The sequence below is a fragment of the Cebidichthys violaceus genome, unplaced genomic scaffold (genome assembly GCF_023349555.1).
Source record: "Cebidichthys violaceus isolate CVI_PGR_0920_01 unplaced genomic scaffold, fCebVio1.0.p SCAF_5, whole genome shotgun sequence".
NCBI classification, from domain to species: Eukaryota; Metazoa; Chordata; class Actinopteri; order Perciformes; family Stichaeidae; genus Cebidichthys; species Cebidichthys violaceus.
This window is the reverse complement of record NW_027176705.1, coordinates 18,302,995-18,323,004: the sequence shown is the minus strand read 5'-3', so window position 1 is coordinate 18,323,004 and position 20,010 is coordinate 18,302,995. Positions and strand designations below refer to the sequence as shown.

The following is a 20,010-nucleotide window of genomic DNA, read 5'->3' as shown; positions in this document are numbered from 1 at the left end:
CTGCTGGGTCAGTTCAATGAGATGGGCTTCCAGCAGAACGCCATCAAAGAAGTTCTGCTGGTCCATGAAAACCATCGAGAGCGAGCGCTGGAGGAGCTGATGATGCGTGTGGCGTGATGGCAGATCAAGACACACACACACACACACACACACACACACTTTACATAACCCTACTGCAACCTGGAATGTATTATTTAAGGTTGTTATTATTTTTATTAGGCACAGAGAGAACATTACTGTCTTCTATGAAATTATTATAGCTGAAGATGAACGTGGCCTTCACCCAGGAAAAGTAAATTGTTGATTTATTGTAAAATATGGATGATGATGATGGTGGTGGTGAAAATAAAGCCAATGGTGGTGATGATGACGAAGATGACGATGACGGTAGTGATGATAAAGACGACTATGATGATGATGATTGTGGTGTTGATGATGTTGGTGATGATGAGGATGATGGTGATGAGGCCATATTGCACATTTTTATTCCTGTTTATTAACGTTGTGTTCATGTCTGAAAGTGACTGAACTTGTATTATCTGTGTAACGGTCCCAAGTGATCTGAGCAGTTGTGATTGTGACAGACGTATTAAAGAAGCGTTGTAAAAATTCACGTTTTTTATTTAATTATCATTCATGAATGCTACTTGCAGGTTTCTATTATTCTTCAACTCTTTGCATTTTTTATATCTCCTCTGTGTCCTGGCCTCATTTGACCTTGTTTCCTAGGATTAATCCGTCTGGGAAACAACTCTTGGACTTGTTTTCTGTGAAAACAGGAGCAGTGTCCATCAGGGATTGGTTCCCACAAACAGAAACTCAACGTTACCAACTCATTGCTGTGTGATCTGCAAACTCTGTGATATTCCTATGACGATGTACGAGCAGTCGGATGTAAACAAGTCAACAGTTTAGCAGATTACGTAAAGATTAACCCCTCATTCTATGGAAAACTGTGAATACAGAGAGTACAGCAGGTCATAGCTGAAGCAGGAAGTCGATTTGTAAACCGTAAACTTACAACTGAGTTTGGGTCGTACATTTTTTTTTTTTCCCCCTCTTCCCAATACATTTCTCCAAAGTAATGAAAATAAGGTGCATGTACCAGGATGAGCTCTCTCAGCAGCTCTTACAGGTTATCCGAGCATTGTGGGGAGAATCTGGGGAAGTCTCTGACGTTCTGGTCCTGATCCACAGAGTGTCCCATGGGGGGGACGCAGGCTTTAGGCAGCCTCATCAGAAATGTATAGATGGATCCAATCCTGCCAAAACCTTTCATCTCTCGCTTCACTCTCCATTTGTACTCCTCTACAGTATACTCTGTGGTCACCTGCCGGCTGAGTGTGAACACAGAGTCTCCTCTGACCACAGCAGTCAACAGAGAGCCTTTGCTGTTCCCGTACTGGCCGGACATGGCCGTCCACTGGCCTGAGCTCAGGTTGTAGCAGTCCATCACACACAGTAAGAAGTCATCACAGGGTCCATTGCGCATCACATACAGATTATCTTTATGGGCCACCATATAAAGACCATAACTGTGCTCACGGATGAGCGTGGTGACCAGAAGCCACTGATCCCGTTCAGACACGTACTCGTGTATTTCTGTGGCCCCCTTGCCTTTCCAGAGACAGATAAAGATCCTGTTCATGGCTACAGCAGACACTACCAAGGCTGCAGGGCAGGGGAGGGGGGAGACAAACCCCCAGCTTCCACTAGACACCCTGTATCTCTCAACGGACGACAGGGCCTTCATGTTGAACTCGCCTCCTATGGCGTAGAGGCAGCCCTCATGGCCTATCAGAGTGAAGTTGTAGCGTAGCTGCTGGGAGCCACAGATGGTGGACCACGTGTTTGCTGCGGGGTTGTAACAGAAACCATTCTCTACTACCTTCTTGCTGACATCGTGCACTCCTCCGATGATGTACAGTTTGTTGTCCAGGACGGCCACGCCGGCCATCGTGGTGCTCGTGCTCGCAGGTAGATGAGTCAGGACCTTCCACTCGCTGTGATCTTCGTCCAGGTAGCAGACGGTCCTCTGGAGATCCTGCAGCCGCTCGGTGGACGGCGAGTGGCTGCATACTGCCATGTAGCTGCTCGGGAGAAGGGACTCTACGTACTCTACCAGCTTCTTTGGTAAGGTGTGAACTTCCTCCTTCAGGTCAGTGTACATATCTCTGATGAATAAGGCTGAACTGTGGGAGAGCTCCCACACGCCGTAGGTAGCAGCCGTGTGGTACATGAGCAGGCAGTTTTCAGAATTGACGATATTGACCAAGTGCTCGGTGAGAGCCGGCACCTGCAGAAAAGACGTGCACTCGATGGCTTCCACGATCTGGTCGCTGCTCAGCACGGGGTGCTCCCCGCCCAGGACCCGCAGCATGACCAGAAAGCCCAGGACCCCCACACACTGCAGGTGGATCTCTTCCTGTTGGCACTCTCTCATTCCTGACTGGAACAATGCTCTGAAGTACTCACAGTTCTCAGACAGAATGGTTTTATCCACAGTGAAAGAGCTGTCGTCAATGCTGACCTTCAGGCTCCTCGGCGGCTGACAGTGTCCCGGCTGCTGGCTGAAGCTTGGGCAGCTGTCGGACTCCATCGCTTCCCTGCTTTGGATCTTCATTACATTCCAGCAGAAATGCGACGCTCACGACAAGAAAGCTTTGATCCGGATCAGAGTGCTGCACATCAGTGGAGTTTTACCACATACTGCCAGTGAGACTGAGCACCTCCTATCCAGAGCAGATGCTAGCTGACAGTGTTTTCTCACAGCTCTGAGAACAGACTCTATACATAGCAGGCGGATGTGTGACACAGTTCAAGTACATTATGATGACATGCAGCCAGAGGAGAAAGAGGAGCCGGATAATGGCAGGCTGACTGTGAATGCGCTGATGATTAATATTGCTCTTTGTCTGTGGCTGACAGTTGTGGAACAGCTGAGGATTTGTCCTTGAGCAGCAGGAACAGTCCAACCGTAACAATAGGCCGTTCCCCTGCTGCACATAGTGTGCATGCCTCTATCTCAGCAGCCATTGAGAAGTTGAGTGCAGACCATGCAGGACTCTAACTTGTACCAAAGTACTTTTCTACTGAAGCACTGCTACCGTTACTGGAGTACCAGGAGACATTCAATCCTCACACAGAAGAAGAAATCTAAATAAATAAATAGAAAATATACTAACTGACGTCAGTATAATTCAGCTTTAAAATCATTAGTGAATTACAATTGTATTATTCTCTTAATAATAAGCTACTAATAATCCTACTACTACTTCTTTCAACATCCCTGATGCCAACATTTCTCTTAATTCAATGGCTATCAAATACATTGTCAACATGTAGGCCATATTGTATCACAGGAATTTTGACTGCTTGACATCCGCTTTGAAATCATAGAAAGAAGTAATGCAGTGAGGGTTGTCTGTACATCTATGGATACCCTGTAGCTCATTTAGCAGACTTTTAATGGTGACTATTTGACTAAATGTATGGGCTAAAAGCTAGATACGGCCCTGTATGCCTCTGCCAAGCAGTCAGACATTCATCTCTGTCCAGAATGTCGTCACTTTCTTTTCATCCTGTATGATGTTTGTGTGACTGTTGACCACTAAAATCAAATCAAGTTCATCCTTGAGTCCAAGTGGACATTTATAGGAATCTTTCCCAGGCCCCAGAAAAGCTTGAACTGCCTCTGCATGGTGGGGAACAAGCTTTACAAATATATACATAGAAACATAAGCAGTGAAATAAGACAAATATCCAGCTGTCTGAATGCCTTGTATGAAGATTTGCAGCCATCCTGGTTTCAGCTCAGTGAACTGGCTGCTGCTTCAGTTACGCTGCAGTCCAGCTTTTACAAGCTCAGTTTGAAGTCTTTCTCCTAAAATGGAGAGGTCAGTGCACCAGTTGCACACGAGACACTTTTTTTTTTTTTTTTCCTCTCACGGGCGCTGAGGACTCACACGCTGAGACCAGCACAGTATTTCAGTCCACTTGGATCTGCAGAGGACATTTTTCTTTTTCTGGACGAAAAAACAACAACTTGTGTTTTTGGTTTTTTTTTCAATCACCGCCTGCCTCTAAGGAAATGTGTTTTAATCTTCGTCAGCATTATCAAATGAGAGCAGAGATAAGTATGTGAAGCAGACTGGTGGAAGATAACCATATCGGGGATGTTTGGGAAAGGGAAGACGTGTAACTCCGCCGCAGCTCCTGACAGGAGTCCAGCTGAGTGTAACCTGGTGCTTCTCGGTGTGATGGGCTGCGGGAAATCAGGTCCCCACTTCAACTTATTATTCACATGTTCTGCTAATTCATAGCAGAACATGTTAGGAAACCTTAGCCTTACTTCAAGCTGTAGGTTGGCTGAAACAGATTGTTCATGTAATGCTACTTCAGTGAGCAAATGCTGACTGTAAATTGGCTAGTAAACAATAACTGTGTTTTCCCCCTGTGACAATTGTTTTATCACAATGTATCACAGAGTCATGATTTCTGATAAAGTAAGTAGTGGAAAAACCAGGAACATCATAACACAGTGAATGAATTATTCTTGTTTTATTGGATAATTTGAATAATATATCAGTAACTTGCAGCACAGTTTCATAAGAATAATGTGTTGTCTTGGTTTAACTTGATTCATTTGATTAACTTTATTTCAGTTCTGCGCATTTAAGTTCATTTTTTTCAGTGTTTTCAGAGGAAGTTGTTGTTATCAGTTACATGTAGCCCTTCTTATTTTGAAATGGACACCATCCAGTTATGTTTGTACTTCGTGAGTTTCGTTTTGATGTTAAACGTGTATGTGTATGCAGCAGTGGTTTTCTCAGGGCCCTCCCTGACCCCGGTCCCCTGAGGCCCCACAGTCAGTCCCACTGTGTCACGTTGTCTCTCTTTGTTTTACAGCACTGACGGTCAAATTCCTCACAAAGCGCTTCATCAGTGAATACGACCCCCATCTAGGTGAGATCTCTCTGCTTCATCTTAATAAGAGCAATACATAGAAAATAGAGGTGGAGAGTGTATATTAACTGAAGTACAATGTTGAGGTACTTTACTTGAGTATTTCCATCTAGGTAACTTTATACTTCTACTCAACAATATGTCAGATATTGTACTTTTTGCTGCACAACATAACTTTAGTTATGGGGGACTTTGCAGAATAACAGTATACATAAACACATAGATGATCAGAAATGATGTAATCTAACACATTAGTAAACATTAAACCAGAAGTGTACTTGACAAAAAAAAAAGTTTGTTGCTACAATTTTCAGTTGACTTTGAGTTCTCTCATTGTTCTATTTTAATAAGCCATAGAGGGGCACATTATACAATATTTTACCAAAAAAAGAGAGGAAATTAGAGGAAAATTCCCAAAATATACAATATACAATACAGTTCCTGTAGCAGAACTTGTTTTTTTTCTTCTTTGCAGCTCCAATAATCATCTCATGATTTCCTGGTACTTTAAGATACTTTGCTGAGAATACTTCTGTACTGTTATTTTGAATTATTTTTGTACATTTTGAATGCAGGACTTAATAGAGCATTACTATATGTAGGTATTGGTACCTTTACTTGAAGATCTCCTCCAGATATATTTTGATAGACATATAACATACTCTGTTAATAGTTTGTGTCTTATAAGTATTTTCCACTAAGATAAATAAGACTACCTCTTAGAATTACATCTTCTTTTTTTATGTAAAAACCCACATTCTCTGAATCTGGAAATATTTTTCATAAGATGTTCCCTACTTCAATGAATGTTTGTGGCCTGGACACTCCACGTTTCCACATAGCGCCGTTTCGTACGGGACCCTGATTGGGTGAGAACAGTTGCAATGTCATAAATCCTGCAGGTACATCCAGGTGAGCTCAGAGAAACTTCAGCAGATGAATGTGAAAACAAACTGTCCACACATTATTCTGCACAGTGAAGCTTAAACACGCCGGTTTTGCAGGGAGGGGATCTGAGTACTTCTTCCACCACTGTAGAATACATCAGGATGTATCTGTGAAGATGTAATAGTCTCCTCTGTGTCATTGGCTGCTGTGTAGAGGATATCTATTCATCAGAAGAGAAGGTGGACCAGCAGCCTGTCACAGTGAGAGTGATGGACACCTGTGACCAGGTAGGAACACGCTGTTGTGTTGACTCTCAGTGTGAGGAGGTAGGAAGGCTTAACGGATTTACTCACATGCTCTCTACTGCTTCCTCATCTGTGGAGCCCATTATTGCTTTAATGCTATTCTTTATTGTCTCCATGAAAACCAGACAAAAGGGCTCCAAACTACATCAGATTAAAAAAGAAGAAATCAAATCACAGTAGCAGTTGTCAGATTCACGCCCATACAGTATGTACTCTGCTGCATACTGCATGAACAAGAAGAAAACAATGCATCTTTCCATTAAAGACAAGCCCCCCTTGCACGTTTTGGGAAGCTGTAAACATCTGGACCACGTCACAAGCCGGAATGACAATGGACGACTGCAGACCCAATCCAGATTATTTGTACTGGGGTCCAATACAGCCCATAGAAAACATGAACCTGGATTCATTTTAACCTAGCATCTCTCACTGGGAGAATCATCTGCCTAACCAAGCCCTGCCACTCCCCATCCACCAGGTGGGCTGACCCAGACCAAGCTCTGTGTGTGAGGGTTGGACTTACAGTGCAGGAGGCCAAATATAAAGACAAATGTATAATAATTTCCAAGAGTCCAACATGATGTTGTCAGATCATTTTATTTTCTCACCGTACAAAGATAGCCAGTTTAATATCATCAAGACAAAGAAAAGTCTCAGAACCTGCAGTGAAGAGACTTGTAACCCATCACAATACACATCTGGCCTCTTATTCAGGTCACAGTCGTATCATCAGTTTGTGCTTCTGCAGTAAAAATATCAGCAGCATCCAACAGCAGCCGGTCACAAGAAACGCGGTCCTATAGAAGTGATGTCATGATTTTGGTTTGATCTATGGACTTAAACAGTGTGTTTTTTTCTAAGTCTTAATAGAAGACAATCCGAGCTCAGGCCTATTTGTGAGCGATGCCTGACACCTGCTGGTGGAACACAGGAACTGTTCACCACAGACATTAACGTTTTCACTGAAGATGGCTGCAAATAGTCAAATTCACACAATTCAGAAATGACAAAAAACTGACCAGAAGCCTCGCAGCATAAAGCTTCATGTTATTTAACAAGGACATGACTTCATTCTAAATGTCCTTCTTACACTCATGTAACCCAGAGGCATGCTGGGACTGTGTGTGTCAGACCTTTATGCCACATGGAAAATAAGAGAAATTAAACATGAATTCAGGCCATTTTCAATTCAAGGTAATTTTTACTCCAGATCATATATCTTCAAAACGTTGGCCTTGGTGTAAAGTGATTTGTATGAACAGTGTTATGGTTCTTTATGACCAATTTCAAATGTAATCAGCCGAGTGAATGGGCGTCATCAGTAAAAGTCAAACTTAATGTTGTGAATTAATACAAGTTGGTCTATGGCCACGTTTACTGGAAAATCGACAGTTTATTGCAGCTAAAGGCACAGTGTGTGATATTTAGCGGCATCTAGTGGTGGGTTGCAGGTTGCAACCTTCTCAATCCCCCTCTGCTCCCCCCTCCCTTTCCAACATGTTGGAGAACTACGGTGGCCTTCAGCTACGGAGTTATCTCTAGGATTTTAGTACTACTAGGAGCTCCTCTCATCAATACTCTGTTCTTCTACATTACTAAATCATTGTATCTAAAAACATAAAATAAAAAATTCAGAATAGGACAATTTAGATTCAAATAAATATTGTTTCTAGAGCAGCAACAGTTATGTTTACAACAGCAAAGTCATTATGTAAAGTTATTAATATCTCACTGGAAACAAATGTAAAATGTCAATAAAATAAATAACATTTACTGTCCTCCTGTCTTCATGTCCTCTTGTCTTCTGTCCTCTTGTCTTCATGTCCTCCTGTCTTCATGTCCTCTTGTCTTCATGTCCTCCTGTCTTCATGTCCTCTTGTCTTCTGTCCTCTTGTCTTCATGTCCTCCTGTCTTCATGTTCTCTTGTCTTCTGTCCTCCTCTCTTCATGTCCTCTTGTCTTCTGTCCTCCTGTTTTCATTTCCTCTTGTCCTCTTGTCTTCATGTCCTCTTGTCCTCTGTTCTCCTGTCTTCATGCCCTCTTGTCCTCTGTCCTCTTGTCTTCATGTCCTCTTGTCTTCATGTCCTCCTGTCTTCATGTCCTCTTGTCTTCATGTCCTCCTGTCTTCATGTTCTCTTGTCTTCTGTCCTCCTGTCTTCATGTCCTTTTGTCTTCTGTCCTCCTGTTTTCATGTACTCTTGTCCTCTGTCCTCCTGTCTTCATGTCCTCCTGTCTTCATGCCCTCTTGTCCTTTGTCCTCTTGTCTTCATGTCCTCTTGTCCTCCTGTCTTCATGCCCTCTTGTCCTCTGTCCTCTTGTCTTCATGTCCTCCTGTCCTCTGTCCTCCTGTTTTCATGTCCTCTTGTCTTCATGTCCTCCTGTCTTCATGTCCTCTGTCCTCCTGTTTTCATGTCCTCTTGTCTTCATGTCCTCCTGTCTTCATGTCCTCCTGTCTTCATGTCCTCTGTCCTCCTGTCGTCATGTCCTCTTGTCTTTTGTCTTCATGTCCTCTTGTCTTCTGTCCTCCTACTTTGTCTCATCCAGCAGAGACGTTTACCAGAACAAACTGAGCTGAACAGTTTGACTACACACACAGCTTTGGTCCGATCGTTGGTGCTTAAGCAGCAGTGATGATTGGTTTCATGTTTGTGCTCGTTGAACAGGAGTTCTTACAAAGCATTGTATAATATTCTAAATCTACGCAGTTGATTTCTCACCTCAAATACTATCAGAGGTGGTATCAGAATAATGAAAAAGTAAATCCCCCTAAATGTTACTCACTGTTCCTTTGAGGAATGAAAATACCATTATTGAATATAAAATGTGGTTAATCAAACTTATTGTTATTGAATTGATTATAGCATAATTATTTTAGGAATTCTTTTGAATCAAAAAAATTTAACAAAACAATACTCAGGTACCCGTACTTTGTCCTGTTCATTATTACTACAGCCTCTAGGGTTGACGTCATCTTCTTGTATTCGTATCAAGACGATCCCCTCCTTCTGAACCTCCAGGTGTAGCAGACCCTTCTAACCAACATCCAGGAGGCTGATAGCCACTGATAACACTCAGTCAATCCTTGATGACACAGTTGAAGCCTTTGTTATATGAATGACAGAGCAGCCCAGTAAGAGAATAGAAGTGTGCCGTGTGAGTTTTTGGTTTCTGTGTGTGTGTACAGGAGGGTCCGGTGAATAGTGAGCGCTATCTGTCGTGGGCCAGCGCCTTCCTCGTCGTCTACAGCATCAACAACATGGAGAGCTTTAAAGGCTGCCAGCTGTACCTGCAGACCCTCGCCCTGCACAACAAAACCTTCAACCCACAAAATCCCATCCTCCTACTGGGGAACAAGCTGGACATGGACAGATACAGGCTGGTATCTGTGTGTGTGTCTGTGTCCTATACAAACAATATGATAAACATAAGAACTAGAATGTGACCGTCCAACTGAGTCCATCAGTACTGTGTGCACTGTGCTGCAGGACTTTATCATCAACAATGTGTGCATGGTGGCAACGGAAGTGACGTTTTGCCCCAGCCATCCAGACGAGATAGCAAGCTTTAAACGTTGAATTTTCAGAACCAATATAATAACAACAGAGTCAAGTTCTACAGAACTCTGTCAGAATTACGACCGTTTCAGAGATGCAGGTGTTTCAGTCTAGCGAGTGACCGTGTTAACTAGTGACTTGCAGCTGAATGCGTCCGTGGATGCTCGTAGTAACTTAAGTAAATGATTGGAGATAATGAACCCGATCAATATGTATTAAAACAATGATTAAAGGCTTTTACGAGGTCCTTTACATGTCCTGTGAGTTTCAACAGCTGCTGTCACGACGAGCAACCACAATGCATTTGGCTGAGAGCCACCAGTTAACACGGTCACTCATTAAACCGAAACACCGGCAGCTGCTATGGCTGCAAGCTTTTAAACGTGTTGGCTACCACCGGACTGTGTGTAGCGCCTATTTTAAAACTAAACAAAGTCAAAGTCTATGTCATGGTGGTTGAAGTTCTGTACATGAACACAGATAACGGACTGAAGCGTCTGGAGACTTGTAGTTCGTAATGTCTCCACCCAATACATGTATACATCTGGCAACGAAATATTGGGCCACTTGCCCATGTATTGTACCCAGTCACTAATAGAACACGGATCTGTGAATTTGTTTAGGTTGCATTTGCCATCTTTGCCGGTTAATGTTTTTGCATAGCTTGACAAGGTATTCCTTTGCCAAACTGCATGCTCATACTTAGTACATACATATCATTGTTTACATACTGTCAACGGGTCTGTAAGTACTTTTAAAGGGCAAGCAGTGAACAATGTGGAGAATTCAAACAGGAACCCAGCCATGCCAGCTGCTCTGTGAGGTTGTACCGAGGCATGGCAGTGCAAACCTCAGCATCAGGGATGGTTCTGATAGCTGGTTCCATTTAGATTGTTGGTCAAACATCTGTATACCTTAAGCTCCACTTCCGCTCCAGAGGATCTCTCTTAGATCAGCTCTTAGGCTTCTTTCAGACATCTGTAAGGAAAATGAACTGCTGAATTAAACAAGCATGAGCTGACTCAGCAGCACAGCTGTTAACAAGACTGGCAACAAATGAGTTCAAATGAGTCCAGAATCATGAATGTCACAGAGTTGTCCCCACACCTCGGTACTCTGGCGTAGGTTTGATACTGAGTTCAATAACAAAGAACAGGACAGATTGGTTTTAACTAAGATGTCTTCATTCCACCAGACAAACTGCAGAAAAAGACTTAATCAGTCATTCAATATATCTGGATACTGTTCAGTACACTGTGCACACTTTGTACTCACTTGTGTAGTGTGTAAATTGTAACAGGGTAGTGTCGTCTCAATTTGCACACTGCTGTTATGTTCTTAGAAGCTCTTAGATCAGCCCGTGACCAACCCGGCAGTAATTCAATTCAGACTGACAAATGAACCCAATAATGCTTTCTGTTCGACTACAGTATAATGGTACTGTAAGAAAAAGAAACATGTATCAGTTCAATTTGTATAGTTTGCAATTTGTTTCACTCCAGCAGCTGCAGCTGCAGCTTCCTCGCTCACAACTCTCTTAAAATGTTCAGCCTGAGATAGGCTGGTGGTCCCTTTCCTCTGTGACGTCGCAAAGACGGTAAATGTTGAGGGTGAGAAGTATCCAGCGGTCCACAAGCAACCTTTTGACCATCCAGGTACTCATAGTGTACTGCATGTTGCCATACTTGTTAGTGTGAACGCACTTATGCAATCAAAATAGCAACTTTAAGTACAGAAATACACAAATTGAGACAGAGCATCAGTCTGATGTTGACTTTCTGGTCTGATGAAATAGGCTAACCGTTTAGCATGCTAAACCACATTGGTTTAGCAGGCTAACCGTTTAGCCTGCTAAACCACATTGGTTTAGCAGGCTAACGTCTGCCATAACATTGCCATGATGGGAATGTTATTATTATTTTTTGGTCAGAAAGTAAAATGATGAAAAGTCAGAGGATCACCAAAGTTCTTACTATTCATCCTGACAGGAACAAATTTCATAGCAATCCATACTATTGTTTTGGACGGTGTGTTTGGCTAACAGCTAACAGCTAACAGAACTACCAGTGCACACACTGCTGTATCTCGCTGAACACAGCTTGGTGAGGATACCTTTATGTTTTAGCACGATTGTATGAAGTGTATTATACGACAACTTTGAGCCCATTGCTTGTATAATGCTACTTGATACTTGTTGTATACCCGTTAATTGTTTTGGACTGAAGTCTGTTTGAAAAGGCGACACAAGGGGACACCTGGCAGAGACCTGCACTCAACTGAGTACACCTTTCAACCGTTTCCAATTTAACGATACCGATGATCATACATGTCATTTCTTAGATGAGTATGTGATCTTCATCCATGTAAACCTTCCTCAGTTGTGACGCAAGTGATCAGGTTTCAGTAAATTATGTGTGTTCTCTCTCAGGCAGGTGAGTCAGGGTGACGGCGAGCTGCTGGCGTCTCGTTTCGGCTGTTTGTTCTTTGAGGTGTCGGCCTGTCTGGACTTCCTCTCTGTGCAGCACGTCTTCTACGAGGCGGTGAGGAGGGCGCGGCGCGGTGGGAGGCGCGGCCGTCTGGTGCCGGCCGTCTACGTCAGCGAGGACAAAGCGCTGCTCGCCGTCCCCTCCTTCACCACCCCCTGCTACAAGGAGCTGCCGGCCCCCGCCACCGCCAAGCTGGTCACCGTGAAGACGTCCAGAGCCCAGAGCAAACGGAGGGCCGCCACACTCACCCTGCTGAAAGGTTTCAAGATCTTCTGACACCCTGGGACCACTGACTCTGTGAAAGACCCTGCTGCACAGGGGGTGGACACAATAATGTGAACAGCTATACAGTGAGTGCACAGACATGTGCTTGAGCCAGCCTTGCGGTTAAAGGACGACCCACTCTACCCACTGAGTCACAGAGGATGTGATGATTTGAATAGTTTTCATGTCCATCCAAGTCTTGAGAATCATTACATGGCCTTGACAATACACCGCATCTCAGCACAAGTGAACACCTGGGGGGCGATACTGCGGTGACACGCTCTTTTCATTTGGACAAAAGAAGACAAAAGAGAGGCCACTATTGTATTGCACCCGGAAGTAAAAATGATTTGGTTAAAGCCATGGACAAAACAGTCCATTTGAAACAGAGAACAGCACTGCAGCCCCACTGGTTGTCCCCCGAGACTGAGGTGCGACCCGCCGTATATCGTCAGCACCATTTCTGTAGTGCCTTTAAACTTCATGGTCCTCCTCCTTATTATAATGGTGGGATTAGTCGCTTCAATTTTCTTCCATATCAACCGCTTAAAAGGTGTACCACGTCTAGTGGCTACTAAAAAAAACATTTGGTAGCCATCACAAAAATAACGTTATGCAAAATAAATTACTTTTGGAACAACATCTTACTTTTTCAGGTCAACATCGTAACTGTCTGACCGTCCACCGCTGGAGACGAATGAACCCTGTTATGCAACGTCGCTCCAACATGCCGGCTTGCTAGCTAGACATGAAAATAAGCTGGTCATATCTGTTTTTTTCCTAATATATTTGGACAATACCAGTGCCAAGACATTCATGTTTCATGCCCTTTTTAAGAATGTGACGCTTAACTTTTCAGATTTGCAGACAAGCCTACAGGGTGTGCATTCACAAGGAAGACAACATCCCTCCTGTCAGCATCTTTGAATCTTCTCCTAATTCTCTCCTCCTGATGGGATGCGGTGTCAGATTGGTCAATAATCAGACACATACGCTCTCTGATTGGTTTTGTGTGTCAGAAGAACTGTTAGATGAAACGCTTGCTGGGTGAAACGTCTGCTTGTCTCCTGTCATCCACCTTTCTTCTGCTACAGCTCGCTCGGTACGGAGATGATCTCATTTCCTGCAACAACAATCTTAGCTGCAAAGTAAACTATTGTCACTAATACACTTTTCTGATGGCAGAAAATTGTCTTTGATGAAAAACAATATTAAAATAGGTTATGAAATGATTTAAATACAACACACGATTTCCCTCATTAATCCAGAGGGTTGTGATAGAAAAAGGGACTAGACGGAGCTGACGGAGGGAAAACCCCGGAAGAAGACTGGCAGAGACTGATGAGAGAGGACATGAGACACACCACCTGAAGGTCTCTGATCGTTTCCTTTGTTTCACTGTCCTAGCTTTAGATCAACGCAGCTGTTCAAGGAATGTAGAATCAGATATGCGATAGATTAAAATCGATAACAGATCAACGTGCAGTATTTGGAAAGAGGCTTTCCAAGTCCGTCTCAACAGAGCTGAGGGAGCTACACATTCAATGAGTCGTCAGAAACAGCACTTTCATCCAATTATTTATTGATTTCATTTTGATGTTTGCAGATGCAAACTCTTTCTCGATCAATGTAGTGCACATTGAGAAATGTGTGTCTGCCCCTTCTTAGTCGATTACTCGCCTAATCAGTCGTTTTGGTCTCTACTCTTTTTTACGAGACAATCAATATCTCTACCATTTCCATGTTAAGTAGAGTTAGCGCAGCTTAGCATAACAAGCAGCGGTAGCTAACAACAAAACACAATAAAGGTAAGATATAAAATATGTCTCACGCTCATCATATACACACAGTATGACCTCAAACCCCACCCACACCTCCACCCCCTAGTCCGCTACCGCTTCAGGTAGAATCTAATTCGGTGGGAAACACTGGTATACCATGAATAGAAAATGACTTTTATTATTTAAAATTGCTCATTTTTTTTAAACAAAAAGTTGCATGTAAATACATTGTTTATCATGTAGTATTTTAGTTGTAGCCAAAGGAATAAACAAGCTTCTTCATGTGACAAAACTCTGTTACTCATACGGTATATCCCTTTAACATTTAAACTTACGGAATGTTTTGGATCTTTTTTTCGACCTTCCCATTGAATGTGGACATAACCTTTTCAGGGATTAATGAATCTGTTGGACTGTCGGGCTGCTGTGAATGTGGAGAGTCAGCAGGTTTTACAGACCTAATGCTTTATAACGTCATACTATTAGCAGTCTATCAAAGTTGTACACACTGTTAGCGTCACAAGGTGGAGCAGTGGGTGGTGAACGACCATATGAGATGGAAGCTGCTGCCTCTAGAGGAGCATGCTGTGTTACAGGCTGACATTATTTACTCTTCACTCCATCTTCTTCACTGCCTCATCAGCAGACAGCTCCTCCTGCTTCTCCTCCTGATCCTCCTCCTGTTTCTCTTCCTGATCCTCCTCCCGCTTCTCCTCCTGATCCTCCTCCCGTTTCTCCTCCTGATCCTCCTCCCGTTTCTCCTCCTGATCCTCCTCCCGTTTCTCCTCTGGATCCTCCTCCTGTTTCTCCTCCTCTGCTGGGGGATCTGAGTACAGGCAGGACGTGTTGCCGTCCTTCCATGTGACCACGATGTTGCCTGCTTTGAGCTCGCTCACGTCCCCGTTGTTTCCCGCCATCAGTGACGGTGATGGTTTGCTGCTGCTGTCGTCTCTGAGTGGTAAAATGAGCCGCAGCTCCTCAGTTTTCTGAGACACAGCAGCAGCTGCCTTGTACTTTGCAATCTTCTTTCTGCTTCTGAGGGAAAAAGACAGAAACTATGTCACCCAACAGTCTTTAACATGTCAATAGTAGACAAGTGTTGCCATGAAAATGTCATTGCATACTTGCTGGCCATGGCTCCCATTCCCAGCAGCAGAAAACCAACAAGAAGGCAGACGAAGGCCAGTCCCAGCAGCACAAACGTCCATATGGTCGCTGTAACAGGAAGAAGACTGCTAAACATACAGCTCAGAGGCTGCCAGAGGCAGTTACTCAATGTGTCCTGGTGATGTGGTGCTCATGTGAGCGTCTTGTCCTTGTCTCAGAAACATGGAGATGCTACATGGAGCTCTGTGATAGAAACCAGGATGAAACCAGGTCAACCTCTAGACTCTAACTTTAGAAATGAACAACATGTACAAAATAAGATATTCCGAATGTTAACATAGATGAGATATGTCAGACATTATGTTAATAATAATTTCACTTTTTTGTCGAAAAACTGTACTGGGCACAAATTATTGATAAAGGAAAGTAATTCTATATGTCTTCATACGTATGTATGTTAGGGTCACTCCCTGTTTATGCTCTGGCCTTGTGTGTATGATTGCCTTTTCAGGTAAACTGCGGATGTGGAGACTCTCCGCTGATTAACCCAGGTGCTCCTCCAGCCCAGGACCTGATTGGTCCCACACCCAATCAAGAGAAGGAAGGCTTTGAGGAAGAGCATAAAGACTGGACCCAGACTCCTTTCGAGGTTTTGTCAATCAAGCACGCCACAAACCCTTGGAGACTAACATGGAGTTGTCCTGATGCTGTTTTGTATGAGGAATTCTTTAGTTACAGGTATAGGACACACTGTTCTCCCACAGACACTTTAAAACACTCGGAACAGCTTGTGCTGTTGTTTTAAGTCTTTATTTTCATTAGTTTTGGTTTTAGATAAGTGGAAGACCAACTTTTTTAGAATCTCTTTTGGTTTTATTAGTTTCTTTGATTTGAAAGCAGCGCTCTTTTAGCCCTGTTGCTCCTTTTGTTACCTTAGTTTTCTCATGTTCAACAAAAGAGCTCCTATTCAAAATGAATAACATTGTAACCGGTTACTTCCTTTTCTCTAATTGAGCCGGGCTGTAACAAGGTAGAAAGTGATTTTTATTTGTTTAGGAAACTGACAAAACATAAAAAGAACCTTTATTTGAGTCATAGCATCCCAACATTTGAATTGGCTTTTGAAGTGTTTTTGAAGAATATAAATATTCTTCTCTTTCTAGTGAAAATGAAATGGTGGTGACGTAGCGCTGTTTGTTTCTGTTTGTTTCTGTCTCATCTCATGTGTGGAGACAGACCCAGCAGGCTCAGAAAGTGTCTGTCTGCTGCTCTTCAGCGGAGATGTGGACGTCAACCAGACAAGCATTTGCTAAATCAATCAGTTCGTCTTCATCCTTCATCTTTTCTCTCTTGTATAGTGAAAATATATATTTCTTAAAATGTTTCTGATGAAGCTTAAATCTTACGTTTGTGTTTTTGTTAAAGTGTGGAATGGGCACATTGTTGCTCCTTGTAGCCATTAGTTGAAAATAATATCCACCCTCTACTGCGGTTCTTCCCAACCAAATACCTCAAGGGGCAGTAATGAGCCAATCACAGCTCGACGCACCACAATGAGACAAAAAGACACCACATCAGAAAGATTCATGTTTTCTCAGAAGTGTTTTCAAACTGTAACTTTTAAGCGGCAGCACTTACGGTCCTCAGTGCGATAGTACCAGCGCAGGTATTCTCTCTGTTCGTCCGTCATGGCCGCCGCATCACCTGTCTGCTCCTTTGCAGCCTCAAACTCTTCTAGATCATCAGATGCCCTCCTGGATCCTGGAAGCATGGATCACTGTTTGTTACAAGCCGTATGACAAATACTATACTAAAACTAATTTTTATTATCATCAGTCTTATGCTAGCTAAATGATGTTTCCGAAACCTTTGGTTCGACCAAGACTGATTATTTGCATAATGTCAAACACATGTACTGTAAAATGCAACAGTTTCTGTCAAAACAGCTTCAGTTTCATATTTTGTAAACAATTTCTTTCAATCTCATACTACAGTTAGTAAATTAAAACCTTTTACCAGTTCTTCTGGCCTTCGAAGCTTAAGTCAGTAAAACCAAATCACCCAATCATTTTCATTTTCATCATTCGATACCATTTTTTAAGAATCCATGTCAGGCCAATGAGACGATTACAAGTTTGACCCTTTTAAGCAAGCCAGTTAAGGCTGCATTCTCTGCAATAAAATCTAGCTGTAAAACACAACACTATCTCTCACTTTCACTGCTTAGCATTGATTCCAGCTGTTATCAAATGCTTTAAAAAGACAAATGTTCCCAACCTGCTCAGCAGCAAACAGCAGACAGACACAGTTAGACACTAGCTAGTGAACATAGTGGAGCATTTAGCTGCTAAAGAGACAGATGTTTCCCTCAGAAGTTGGTGGAGGAGACCAAAACCAGAGCTGGACAACAACATTGGACGATCAGGTGGACACAAACACAGAGATGTGGATCTGTAGTGTAAATGTGTAAATAAGCAGCGGTTTGCTTACAAGTTCAATACATCAACTTAAAAGGTTGACAACATATCAACTTATGTCGTTGTGTTCCCTATACGTGTTTCTGCTGCAAACAAGTGGACTAAAGAAATCAGTTATTGCAGGTTTAAATAAAATGTCCGAGTGCTTCTCCCACTGCATGTATCTCTAACTCACTTCAGTCTAGAAACCTTTAATACAAATATGGAATCTGAAAATCAAATGTGCCTGTCAGACACCCAGCTCTCTGTTCCTGGACTCCTCACTGACTTACTGAGCTTTTCCTGGCAGATGTCCCCTTCATCCAGAGATTTCCACTTTGAGAGTTTGCTGTCATGGGTGAGAACCAGATGCCGGCCATCTATTGACAGCAGCATGGAGGTGTTCCTGTTGATCAGTCTGCCCCTGTCACAGTCCCACAACAACCCTGTCACATCTACCTCTGACCCCTGGCAGGACCGAGTCTGGACAGGCTCTCTCTGCAGGCCTGACAAACATCTGGATGATTCAACACACATCAGCATGTCCTGATCGATCCAGATCCACTGCTGAGACTCTGAGTCCAGGTTGCAGTTCTTCAGCAGGACTTCAGCTGTAGCTGCAGATTCCTCCAGACACAGGCTGCTCTGGGTGTTGTGGATCATGAATGCCCTCGCCCCTGCAGATGTTGAGAGAGTGACGGGTTTAGATTCATTGTTGATAATGTATAAATCAGTTCTAAATGTGTCTGAATGATGCACAGACTCACCTAACAGGAGAGGAAACAGTAAGATCCAGGCACCAAACATGTCTGAAGAGGATAAAGCATTGTTTTTAGAAATCACTTTCATTCAAAGCAGTAACTTGAGGAAAGTGGGGTCATTTCTACGAGGTGACATGATGGTAGTGAATAGTTTTCGTATTTAGCTTCAAAACAGCCTCAATAATTGTTCAATGAACCTCTGTATTGGCTGAATGTGAATTATTACTACTCTATTGTTGGAGGTCTGTAAAGAATGCGTGGTGATCTGTTGCACAGCGTTTTCTCTGCTATGGGCTGACAGGTGGTCTGGCATTAGGACCCAGGCAAAGGGTGAGGCCGGCCTCTGTTTGGTGACTGATTTAGGCTCTTTTTAGTAAATATGTTTAAAAGCATGATTTTACTAGTGAAAGTGTAGAACCGTGATATGTTCCTTTTAGTAGTATTAAATTAAAGCTTGGTGAGATAATTGTTAAAAACGTGTTATCTACGTATTATTATGTTTGGTGAGGGACTAGAGTGATTGCATAGGAACAGCAGAACAGAGAGGTTTTCAGTCTCCTTAAAACAATATTAACATGGTTCTTTATAAATAGATTTCAGTCACCTGCATGTCTTCAACTGGGGGAGGGGACTGTGTTCCAGTCTGGCAAGGTAGATTATTTACTTTTACATTGCTATATAAAAACATTTGTAAAGTTTCTTTTTGTGTATAAATGTGTTCTTGTTTCTTTTAGTTTTTAAACAAATTCTAGAGTCAACCACTGTTTTTCCTTTGAACTAATCAAATACATTTTTACCAAATGTATCTGTAATCTGATTGTCTTTTTTTCTGCATCTGTAACGGAACACGGTAACGTTTTTTTGTACCTAATTGCGCAAGGCTTTTCCATGTAATCCTTTACTCCCCAAGCCTGAGCTCACCACATCACGCCATAACATACCATAGACGTACACTGCACACCACCAGTGTGACGCAATAACAAACCACAAATGAAACCTTAATTATCTGCTGTGAAACCACATGAGCACAAGGTTAACATGCTGCGACTGACTGACAAACTACATACAAAGTACAACTCATCAATCCCATTGCTGCGTTGTTTGTATATAAATGTTTTATGTTCTACAATGAATTCAGAGCTACATAAATGGTAATTTGAATGTGTACTCACTTCTCTGATGTTCTGTCTGGAGCTGAGATGAGAAGAAGAGAACCTCTGACGGTTGCAAACGGATAGATTAAAAAAAAAAAAAAAAGGCTTTCCAAAGTTCATGGGGAGGAGCCTGAAACACCGAATGTGACAAGCTGCCATCATAAGCACGGAGATTATACTGGACATAAAATGTAGTTATTTATTGGTGAGGAAAGTGTTGTCTTGACAGGAAGCAAAGCTGTGAAGTGGTCTCAGGTAGAACTTTCTGTACTCAGTTGATCAGACTTGTG

General features: G+C 42.7%; 4 protein-coding genes across 4 annotated transcripts in view; 2 read left to right on the top strand and 2 right to left on the bottom strand.

The window, feature by feature from the left end:
• The window catches only part of ubap1lb (ubiquitin associated protein 1-like b), an 11,763-nt gene extending 11,404 nt beyond the window's left edge, over positions 1 to 359 (top strand). The window contains exon 6 of the mRNA XM_068731175.1: positions 1 to 359. This exon is cut by the window's left edge and continues 18 nt beyond it. Within this exon, the coding sequence (XP_068587276.1) occupies positions 1 to 117 (117 nt within the window). The 3' untranslated portion in view covers positions 118 to 359.
• A 770-nt stretch (positions 360 to 1,129) lies between these two features.
• On the bottom strand, positions 1,130 to 2,702 carry kbtbd13a (kelch repeat and BTB domain containing 13a). The gene has a single exon (XM_068731174.1). The coding sequence runs from the start codon at positions 2,621 to 2,623 to the stop codon at positions 1,130 to 1,132; it is 1,494 nt and encodes a 497-aa protein (XP_068587275.1). The 5' UTR covers positions 2,624 to 2,702.
• Positions 2,703 to 3,962: 1,260 nt separating this feature from the next.
• Positions 3,963 to 14,477, top strand: rasl12 (RAS-like, family 12). The gene is made up of 5 exons (XM_068731177.1): positions 3,963 to 4,278; positions 4,909 to 4,965; positions 6,067 to 6,140; positions 9,342 to 9,536; positions 12,144 to 14,477. The coding sequence occupies exons 1-5, from the start codon at positions 4,176 to 4,178 to the stop codon at positions 12,471 to 12,473; spliced, it is 759 nt and encodes a 252-aa protein (XP_068587278.1). The 5' UTR covers positions 3,963 to 4,175; the 3' UTR covers positions 12,474 to 14,477.
• On the bottom strand, positions 14,403 to 19,804 carry si:cabz01068815.1 (solute carrier family 51 subunit beta). The gene is made up of 6 exons (XM_068731176.1): positions 19,739 to 19,804; positions 18,573 to 18,614; positions 18,099 to 18,482; positions 16,988 to 17,110; positions 15,367 to 15,457; positions 14,403 to 15,277 (listed from the first exon to the last, which is right to left on the bottom strand). Exons 2-6 carry the CDS (start codon positions 18,610 to 18,612, stop codon positions 14,857 to 14,859), a joined length of 1,059 nt encoding a protein of 352 aa, XP_068587277.1. The 5' UTR covers positions 18,613 to 18,614; positions 19,739 to 19,804; the 3' UTR covers positions 14,403 to 14,856.
• Positions 19,805 to 20,010: the final 206 nt, after the last annotated feature.